This window comes from Elaeis guineensis, chromosome 9 (assembly GCF_000442705.2).
Source record: "Elaeis guineensis isolate ETL-2024a chromosome 9, EG11, whole genome shotgun sequence".
Lineage (NCBI taxonomy): Eukaryota > Viridiplantae > Streptophyta > Magnoliopsida > Arecales > Arecaceae > Elaeis > Elaeis guineensis.
In genome coordinates this window covers 10,792,489-10,803,562 of record NC_026001.2, presented here as the reverse complement: position 1 = coordinate 10,803,562, position 11,074 = coordinate 10,792,489, and the positions used below count along the sequence as shown (strand labels likewise).

General features: G+C 35.4%; 1 protein-coding gene across 1 annotated transcript; it reads left to right on the top strand.

Moving 5' to 3' along the window:
• The first annotated feature begins 669 nt into the window (after positions 1-669).
• Positions 670-11,017, top strand: LOC105051679 (uncharacterized). The gene is given in 13 exon segments (XM_010932218.4): positions 670-826; positions 2,048-2,200; positions 2,312-2,494; positions 2,681-2,763; positions 2,892-2,965; positions 2,968-3,089; positions 4,680-4,801; positions 5,484-5,550; positions 7,183-7,233; positions 7,609-7,661; positions 8,286-8,496; positions 9,109-9,279; positions 10,568-11,017. Coding segments are annotated over 13 exon segments (1,410 nt in total). The 5' UTR covers positions 670-766; the 3' UTR covers positions 10,628-11,017.
• Positions 11,018-11,074: the final 57 nt, after the last annotated feature.

Here is an 11,074-nt window from a genome sequence, read left to right as displayed (position 1 = left end):
AATGATTAATCTTCGAAAATTGCCTTAACCGTAGAAAATGTGAAACATTCGAATGGTCAAAAAAATAAAGACGGTGGAGAGAAAAAAAATATATAACATGAACTGATTCATAGATCCTCGAACTTCAATTGCAGAAAATTAGACTTCACAAAACAAAACCGAACATCGACACTCTAGCTAGTACACACACCTTTAGCTAGTGGAGGCAATTAGTCTGTTAAACGACCTTTATAAATATGAGAAGTATGCCAATACAAATCAAAACCGAACATTGATATTTTAGCTAGTACACACACCTTTAGCTGGTGGAGGCAATTAACTAGTTAAACAACCTTTGTAAATATGAGAAGCATGCTAACGAATGCCTTGCCGTTGTTCGAGATGCGAAAATCCGGACGTGCAAAGATGAAGATAGACTCCTTTATCATGAAGCAACTGAAACGTGTGGACAAATCACTCTCCATTCAAATATGTTCAAAGTTTAAGATAATATATGCTAAAACATTATAATGGTGGTGAAGGCCTTATACTATCCTATTGCACCAATTGCTAACAGAAATTCAAAACGGTGTTTATTTTAAAAAAATTCACCCTTAATCAAAGGAAAATATTTTCCCAATCAAAGTTGGTCTTTCCCAGGCAATAGCCCCACTCGGTGATCGCGAGCACGCCACGTGGCTTAAATATAGTCCCGTCAATTTTAATTAAACGATTTCTTTTCTTCCATTCCACTCCACACTTCGCTCCTCCGATCTCGTCTCCCGCCATGGCGGCCTCCGCGACGCATCGCCTCTCGCCCTTTCTCGGCCGGCCACCTCGCAATCCCGTAGGCATTTAATCCAACTATTTCCTTTAGTCTTTTCGCCTTCTAATATGGTCTTGTAATCTAATTTTTGTGTTTTATTCTGATGCCTCTGCCTTCTTCTCCACGCGATTCTGATGTTAATTCGTGGAGATCTTGCCCTAATCCCAAAATTTGGAACAATTCGTTATCACAGTTCCAAATTCTAGAATTCTTGGAAGTATCGATTCTTCGTTCTTGATGGAATTTAGTACCTTTTCTGTGTAACTGTTCCTCTTTATTTCTTCTCTAGTTAGTAGGACAGGATTCATGTGTTTAAAGAGAGAAATCTTTGGAATGGGAAATTTGTTTTAAATTCAATTTGATAAACACCTGGTACTGAAACCGAAGATAGGATGAGATATTAACATCTATTCTTTGATAGTACCGGGTCCACTCAGTTGAACCCCCTGGAGGAGCTCCCTAGTTATTCTGAAATCTTTTTTTTTTCTTAAAAAGTTCTAGCTGATTAATATAAATCTTATAATAATGGCCTGGGTAACGTTTTCTTATGAATTAATTGTTGTTACAATTTTATGGTGCCGACATCCATGTTTGAAGGCCCATCTCGCTTACATAACTGGCTGCTAAAATCTGCAGCAGTTTTACAAATGACCTGGATCAAATCCCACCTTCACCACGGTTTTTGGGGTTATTTAGGGGTATTTGGGTGAGGGCGTTGGGGCTTCCTTTGTATTTTCAAAAAAAAAAAAGTGGCAGCTTGTTGATATATTCATGGTTTGTCTGTTTAAAAATAATAATTCCTTTTCAAATTGAACTCTTATCAATTCAGAAAATAACATTTATTTTTATGATAACCCTTATTTTATAGTAGCGGAAAATAATGGGCATGTTAATATCCATGAATTTATTTCAGGAAAAAAATACTATTATTTCCATTATAGCAGCAATAACATATTTAGAGGCGTGCATAACTAGGGGATATTAGTGTTTCTGTGTTATCTATTTTAAAATCCATGAATTTATGCAAATAACCTCAGTCTTTCTATATGAAACATATTTTTAGTTGTGTTATATCTTCATACTTTTTTTTGCCTTCAGATATATCCAGGTGATACATGGCTTTTCTTACTGAATATTTCTTAGTGCATATCTTTCTTACTGAATATTTCTTAGTGCATATCTTGTAGTCTTACCGATTGCCAATATACTAAGTACTTTAGCTTTTAATTTCTCTAATTGTAGGACAATCCATTCTACAGACAAAGATGCCATAGTATGGTGTCTCCATACAAGGTTGCTGCAATATTTTGGGGGCCTAGGACTAGGAGGACAGCAGAGCCACGGAACTTGAATCCTTCCTTAGGGGAGTTTACTCTGATAGGGTCAGCACCAGAGGTGTTATTATGTTGTTCAATAAATTTTGTGAGAACCAGAGGTGTATTAATGTCATTTTCCAAGGCTTTTCTCATGTTATATATGATATTGTTGAATCATTCTTTGGTATAGGGCATATCAGCCAATGAGATGAAGCCACAGGAAGTATCCATTTCGGTTGTCTCATCAATTTCTGTGATTTCTTCAAAGGATTGGGATGCATGTGCTGTTGATGCGACCGGCCCAGAAAAGTTTAATCCTTTTCTTACTCATGCTTTTCTTTCATGCTTAGAGGAATCAGGATGCGCAGTGAAGGTTAGCACCGTGGCCATAATTTGTCTTTCATATCCTTTCATCTCTATTATTTATTACTAATTAAACTGACAATAGGACCAATACATCATTTTGCTCCTTCTGCAGAGCATAAAGTATCAAGATCCAGCAATTATCTTAACTTTATTTAGTTATCTGGTTATAATTACTTATTTGGACCCATTTCAGGAAACAGGATGGTTACCTCAGCATGTTGTTGCTCAGGACGAAAATAAAAATATTTTAGGTGTTGTTCCACTTTATCTTAAAAGGTTTAACGTCAACAAGCTTTCAGTTCTTTGATCTATTTGTCTTGAAAATGTATGCTAGATCATTCATGTGTAACTTTTAGTTTCCTTTTCCTGTCCTGATGGCTAACTATTGTGATCTGAATTTGCAGCCACTCATATGGAGAATTTGTTTTTGACCATTCATGGGCTGATGCTTATTATAGATATGGTTCTCAGTACTATCCAAGCTACAGTCATGTGTTCCTTTTACTCCAGTAACAGGCCAGAGAATATTAGTTCGTAACACTTGGTATAGGGATCAGGTGTTTGACATGTTAGTCACGGCACTCAAGGAACTAACCTCTAAGGTATTGCATGAAATTAATGCACTTGCACTTTCGCTTGTAGTATGCAGCTGTTGAAGTCCATCAAACATCACTGATAAGTTTACCTAGGATTTTGGTCTGCTAAATATCCTTTTGTAACCATAAAGTTTTATCCCTTTTATTTAAGGACGACTCTATAAATTTATTCTTTTGCTCTTATTATTTTTATTAAATCTAATTATGCTGGATTTTTTTATAGCGATATTTTATAACGCAGCACAAAAAGTGATAGCCAAGAGATGAAAATATCTTGAAACATGTTAAAATAGTTAAAGCTTGTAGTTCTGATCACAAACAGGGATAGTCAAGAGATGAAAAGATGTTGAAGCATATTAAAATAGTCAAAGCTTGTTGTTCTGAATGTCACGACATGTGAATTTTCACTCTGTCATTTTCAACTTTTCAACCTTTTTATGCATGCATTTACTTGGAATATATCATTTAAAGTATGTCTTTCAGTTCTATATGTACATCCTGGATTTGTATCAATATTAAATCCCTGGTAAGATGGTTCCAGACTTCCAATAACGTTATTTTTTTTCTCCCAAAGCCAAATGGTAGAAAAGTTAAAATTCTTTGTGTTTCAATTTGATCTTAGCATCATGTAAAGTTCAAGAGTTTGTTCTGAGATCTCCATTGAAACATATGAGACATCCCGGCAAGGCAATTGTCTTTTTATTTTTTCCCATTTTGAATTGTATCAGTTTTTCATTAACTTGCTGGAATCATTCTGACAGTATCTGACTTTGAGGCTCATAATAAGTTAATCATCATCATCATTTATTGAAGTGTTGTGATAATTTGGAAAATCAAATAGCTGTTTGATCAGCTGTTAACAGTGACTGGAATTCATTATTTCTGTTATTGGAAGAAATTGCCTACATTATATGGTTCATCTGGAGCCTTGTCTTGGGGTAATCTCTGTATCATCAAAATCCAGAATACTTAGGTGCCAGCATTGGACGGGTTAATTATCATGAAAGACATAAATGATGTGTTTCTTGCATGCTGTCTGAGATTTATGCTTAATCTCATTAATTATCTTCCTAGGACAATACTTGAGCTGTTTTAGAATTTCCTTCTCTCTTCCGATGTTTCCCCATGTTCCATTAAGGTGTTTGAAAGATACGGCATTCGTCAAAGTTGGTTCTGCCCACAGTTTTGCATTTATACTGGCTTTCTATGCGTTATGGTTTTCTACAAGGCTTTCTTATTTTCTTTTGTATTTGCATCTTCTTCTTCTTCTTCTAACACTTTTTTAAAGCTTGATTATGCTATTCAAATAAAAATTCACAGGACAATCAAGAAAATAAGTTTTCATGTAGATTTTATGTACAATACTTTTGATCATACCTGAAACCTTCCTAATAAGACTCAATTGTTTCATAAGGTAGAACATGCAATCTTCCGAAGCACTACTTCGTCAAAAATTGTGCTCAACAGACATGCTTACAGTTAGTTAGTGCCTTCCTTTTTGATAAGTCAGCATCTGTCTTTTAAGAGAATGGAACACCGAACACCGCATGTGGAACTGTGTGGATGGTTAATTGTGGTTGTTTAAACATTTGACAGCTCCAGGTTTCATCATTACATGTGACTTTTCCATCTGAAATTGAGTGGCACAAATTGAAGAATGATGGATTCTTGCAGAGAATAGGGATGCAGTATCACTGGAAAAATCGCAATTATAAGAAGTAAGTTAAAAAGATTTCCCTTTAGCCTCACTTCTGTTGTTTGTTTGTGCTTGCTAGTAATTAAGAATAGAGTTATACTAGTAGCTACCTCTTAATCAATTCACTCATTTTGTTTTCATACAAAAATATCCTATATGTGTATTTCTATTTATATGCATGTTAGAGTTTAAGTTGTAAAGTTAAAATAATTCTTATTATTTTAGACCATTGTATGCCAAGACAAACGAAGGGTGATTGCTATTTGTAAGTTATTTTCTGACTGGATTGCTCCTCTCTCATGTATTCATGTATGACATAATTTTACATACTTGAGTGGACCCAATATCTTATGCTTGATTCCTTAATCTTCATTATGAAGGTGGAAGTGATTTATTTATTGGTTTTTTATTAAAAAAAGTGGTATATTTTCCTTACAGATATTCAACAAGCTACCAATGAAAATTGTAGTTTACATTTTACATGGACCCAATATCTTATCCTTTATTCCTTAATCTTCATTATGAAGGTGGAAGTGATTTAGTTATTGGTATTTTTAAAAAAAGTGGCATATTTTCCTTACAAATATTTAACAAGCTACAAATGAAAATTGTAGTTAATGTTTTACCCATATGCCCTGATACATCATCTGGGCCATAATAATTATGACCTTAAGTGAGTCTTGTCTCTTTGTTTCTTGCTGTAGTTTTGACGAGTTCCTGATGGATATGAAGCAAAGTAAACGAAAAAATATCAGGCAAGAGCGAAAAAAGGTAGGTGTTGCCCAACTAGAGCTTCACTGATATCTTGTGAATTAGTAATTGCATCAAATTCTTTTTGATAAGAATATTATTCTTTAGAACTTGAACAGATATATATCTTATACTGATTCTATGTGTGTTAACTGGCATGACAATTACTTTGGTTCTTATTAATGATTGATTGGTCTAGCTTGCAGGGTTGATTAGAAACCATTGTTATATTCTGGAAGCCTTATTTAGTTCCTTCCCTGTTTCTCATACCTTACTCCCGACTAGCAAAAATTGAATGCATCATTTTTCTGAGTTTGCTACTCATCCATCTTGAAAACTATTTATATTTGCAAACATTATCTGGCTGTTAAATTATTCATTGCTTGGTTTTTAACTGGGGTGGTCAATGTGTTGGACTCCTACATCATGATTGTAGAATCCAAATTTGAATTCATATCTAGTTGCTAATCAAATTCACAGCCTTAAGTGATTACTATTTCTACAATTGCTCAAATTATGTCATTAAACTGGTGATGGCTTCATGTTTCCTTTTCCATTTTCTCTGAGTTCCACCCAAGATTTGCCATCTCTGTGCTGGTATCATCCTATTATAGTATTGGTATGCCCTACATGGTACCCAGTTCGGCATATTGAGTATTAGTATGTCCCCCATTCTGCATATTGATTCGGTACTGGTACGGTCAATGTGCACCGGTACTTTCACCAATCTTTATCAGATGAAATCTTTTTTTTCCTTTTCCTTTCTGTAAATAAACCTATCTTTTCCTTCTTTTGTGGTGTCTCCAAGTGCACTTTAGTCCAAGTGCTTGTATGTGTGCAGTTGACATGTGATGCAAGATTCTAAGGGGTGTGAATAAGCAGTGGTAGGCCAAGCAATGAGGTGTTAAGATAAAGTCAAGGGTTTGCTGGTATGCTGTAGAAAAGTGAAAAGATTTAATTTAACTGTGAATTTAATGATCAGTGGAATGTTGTCTTAGGGTTTCTTGGTTGAAACTTGAAATAAAAAGTTTTTTAATTAGTGATATACGGCTTTAGGGTTTCCAGGTTAAGTGATTTTATAGGAATTTGAATAAAGCAATTAAGGAACATTGAGTTCACATTGTCTCAGATTTGTTTTCAGATTTTTAGATTTTAGGAGATCAATATGATTGAAAAGTAGCTAGTTTTAGAGTGGTCAGATCTAGTTGTAGCACAAAACTTATTTTGCTATGCAAAAATCCAGCAGTTAAGGGTATGGGAGTAATAACTGTAAGGAAAAGCTGAAGAATAGAGCTGTTCTTTTAAATCATAATGGGATCCCACAGATGAAAATGTAACAACAGCAAGAATAACTGAATGACTGAATGCAAAGATATAACAATTTGTGAGAAAGTTCTTTGCTCATGATCATGTCCTTCCATTAGTCTGTTAAGTGAACTTCAAGATGTAAAAAATTGTAGGACAATTCTTTGCTCTTGATCATGTCCTTTCCATTTGTTTGTTAAATTTTTTAACTTGACATATGATAACTGAATATAAGCGAAAATCTTGCAAGTTGCAACTTTACTCATGTTACATCCCAGATAGATTTGACCCATCTTCTTAGCTTCTCAGTTTTGCATATTAACTTTCAGTGTGAAATTTCTTTTGCAGATTTCTGCACAAAACTTGAAAATGAAACGCCTTCGTGGTGATGAAATAAAGGTATCTACCGGTCAATTTTGTTATGTGATAATATTAAGCTTGACTTTGTAATACAAATAGATAAAGTTGCCAATTTTTAAATAGTTTTTATCATGAAAATACAAAATGGATGGCCTTGTATTTGCTTTCTTTCCATTATAGTTTGCTCATATATTGTCATCACCTGTATGCATGTCCCTATATATATATACACCATATCTACATATACCTTTTCATGTTTTGTATGAGTGAACTCTTAATATGAAGTTTTTCTTTATCAATGTTGCTTTTCATTGCAGCCTGTATGAGTTTCAGCCTTTTAATCTTTATGACACTGGTTAGAAGTGGCATGCACTAAGTTCTTACTGTATTTTTTGCCTAATTATGTGATTGCAGGCTAAACACTGGGATTCTTTCTATAAGTTCTACCGCAACACAACAGATAATAAGTTTGGTCCTTCTCAACATCTTCTGATGTTATTTCTTCGAGTCTTTTCCTATTCAAGTGCTCTTAGCTGATTATACAGTGTTACGGATGTTCGTTTGTTTATTACAAGGCCTGCTGCTCTCGTTTTATTTTCTCCCTGACTTGATATAGAATTGCAATATTTTATCTGATCAATTGGTATGATAGTTTGGTAAGTCTGATGTATTAGAGCCTGAATTCATTTGGCGATACTGATTTTACCTTGCTGAGAAAAATCAGGTCCAGATGGTATGTGAGAAATTTCCATGCAGGAGTCTGATCAGCCATCTGCATGTCCACTTCTGCTTGAGCATCATGTTTTGGTATGATTTCATCCACGAGAGATGGGATGGTTTCTCAGGGCAGCATGGAGGACTAACTAGCTACCTTCATTGAAGTTTCTATGTTGATATCGGGACCTGAGTTTTTTTGCATACCTTTCTTGGATATGACCCTAGTAAACAGCATATTGTTGCAAGTGTTGCAGAATCTTTTTCTTTTCTGTCTTACAAATTGTAGAATCAATCTGTAGTTCAATTTTCTATAGGCTGTTTTAGAAATGGATTATAGTTTCTTATCAATTTGTGGCCTTTTGATTTTTCTGTAGATGGGGTAGGGCTTTTCTAACGAAGGACTTCTTTCACAACATGGGATCAAAGATGGGAGACCATCTAATGCTTATTGTTGCAGAAGATGGGGATGAACTTGTTGCTGGAGCTCTAAACCTTATTGGAGGGGATACTTTGTTTGGTCGCCTATGGGGGTGTCTACCGCATGCCTATTTTCCAAATTTGCATTTTGAAGCCTGTTATTATCAGGTAAATGTTTTTCCCCGACTCAAATGTGGAATGGCTGCTCAATCTAGCTGTAGAATTTGGCAAGGTAAGTTGTAGCTGTAGATACTTAATTGAGCTTATGCAAAAAATGAAATTAAAGTCTTTTACTGAAAGTTTCTTAGCCAGTCCTTGTTGAAAAAAATGCAAGAGCAACAGATTGAGGCTTTTTTCCTTACCCTAAACCAAATATAAGCCATTAGAAGGCATTGTCTCAGTATAATCCCTGTGCCTTCTCATTGCGCCAACAACTGAGCGGTTAATAGGCATATGCCTTGAGTCCTATTGGGTTGACGTGTATTATGAGGCCAATTGGAAAGGTAAAGAATCATTCTTCAGGACAGGCTGAAACTCTGGGTTTTCAAATGCATATATTATTGGGGTAAGGACCACCCACATCTGACTTAAAGATGCATCCTATGCACCTGGCTGCAAGGTTGTACTAGTATTACAATGTGATAGGAAGCCTGTGATACATTGATTTGGTAGATATATAATGCAATAATTCATCGCAGAGGAAACATTCATCTGAAAATTCACCATGAACACCTCAAACATTATTGTTGTTCGTTCATTGCAATCTGGATCATCTTACAGGCAATTGAAGCAGCTATAGAGTTAAACCTGAGTAAAGTGGAGGCAGGAGCACAAGGAGAGCATAAGATTCAGAGGGGTTATCTTCCGGTGACAACATACAGTTGTCACTACATTTTGAATGATGGTTTTAGAAAAGCCATAGAGGATTTTCTTGAATACGAGACAGACCAGGTATTGCTCTTATGCTCTCAACTTTATGATTACTTGATATTTCTGAAGGTATTTATTTTTCTTTTCTTTTTTTTTTTCAGTATGGATTTGTTTAAATATCAAACTCTCTATATATTTTCTAAATCTCTGTTTGAAATCAAGACTCCGTTCAGATTACCTTACAGTTGATGGCATAGTCATAGACCTAATTTAAAGTTGCATTAATTTCCAACTTGTTCATCCTTCAAAAGCACTGACTTGTCCCATATTCTTTGATTTTACAGACTGATGTCTCTAACCTGTTGTAGTCTAGCTAAAATTAATTGGTAGACTATACTTTAAGTGTCGATGGGACTTCATTCACCCAGTTGGTACCTCTTTTTTGTTGGTGCTTTTGCTGGGAAAGTATCTGGATTTGCTGGGAGAGTACCCCTTTTAGTGGCTCGTCACCGTTATTCCTCACGGTAGCAAAAATAGTCTAAATATAAGAAAACCTGAAGCCTAGTAAGTGGTATGCTCATTTGTACAGGCAAATCAAAGCATTTGTTGGATGGATTTTTACTGGGTTCCTTTTTTTTTTAAAAAAAAAAGGCTCCAGACTGCTGCACAACGACATGGCACAAGGGCATTGGCGCTTTATAGCACAACCCCACCATGAATTTCAGTGATCCCATGTGTGGCGCCAATCCCCTAATTCCAGGTGGCAGACCAGCTATGTATTATTTTTTTCTTTTGGCCGGGCAGGTACCTGGTTGGGCACCATAGAATCACTCATTCTAAAATGCTACTTACAAGGTACTCCTACCTTGAACCATGGAGGCAATATCCATAAAAAATGGTTGGGTTATTAAAAAATTTTAACATTCAATTCCTTATAAGTGTTATATATGCATAATCCTCTCTCTCTTTTCTGGTGGGACTCAATTTGATCATAAACATTTGTACCATATAGTGCATAATTCAAGTAAAATCATCTAATTTTCGACTCTTTCTCCATGTTGTTTGGAACTTCAGACATCCAGTTGCGTCAACCATACAGAGAATGTTGGCAAAGTGACATTTTAGCTGACGTCATTTTGAAGAATGTGATGCAAAATTTTGATTACTCTTGTTTTTTATTTTTAAAAAATAAAAAATCACTCAATGCTGCAGCAAATTTTAAATATAAACTGCAACCCTTAAAAATTTCAGCTTCTTAGAATCATCTTCGGTTACTCAATTTTATCAGTGTTTTCAATTGATGCTAGAAGTACATCTAGCGTCTTGACTGCATCTCCTTTTGATTTGTTATTGATTCGCTTTCTTGCAGGTTAAGGATGTCCTGAAATTGATACATGACTCCGGGCCCTTCAAAGAGGGAATAGATTAAGAGCCACCGTAGTATGACCATATCAAATTGTGAATGGAAACTCCTATGCATATTTCCATAGTCTAATTGAGATTTTAAATCCCTAAAGTTGATAGATGCTTGGTGAGGAACTGAGCTGATGATTTGGTCGAGTTTTAAGACTTAAGAAAGGTGGGAGAGTACCAGCATGCAAGAGCATAAATCAAATTGTGAAAGTTGTTCATAGTTGCACTGCAAGACTCGGAGGAACTTTGGCGATCACCTCCTATCGCACTCCGGAGAATACCAATTTGACCCTGAGCCTTTGTTCATAAAGGCTTTTTCTCCACAAACAATTCATTGTTTCCCAATCACATGACTGATGGAAGTCTAAGCTGTAATAAAAAGTAAAGAAAACTTCTACCTGGGATACTCGCACTGTTTCTTCTTTTATGCTCCAATTACCTTCAATTTAGTTATTCAGTTCTT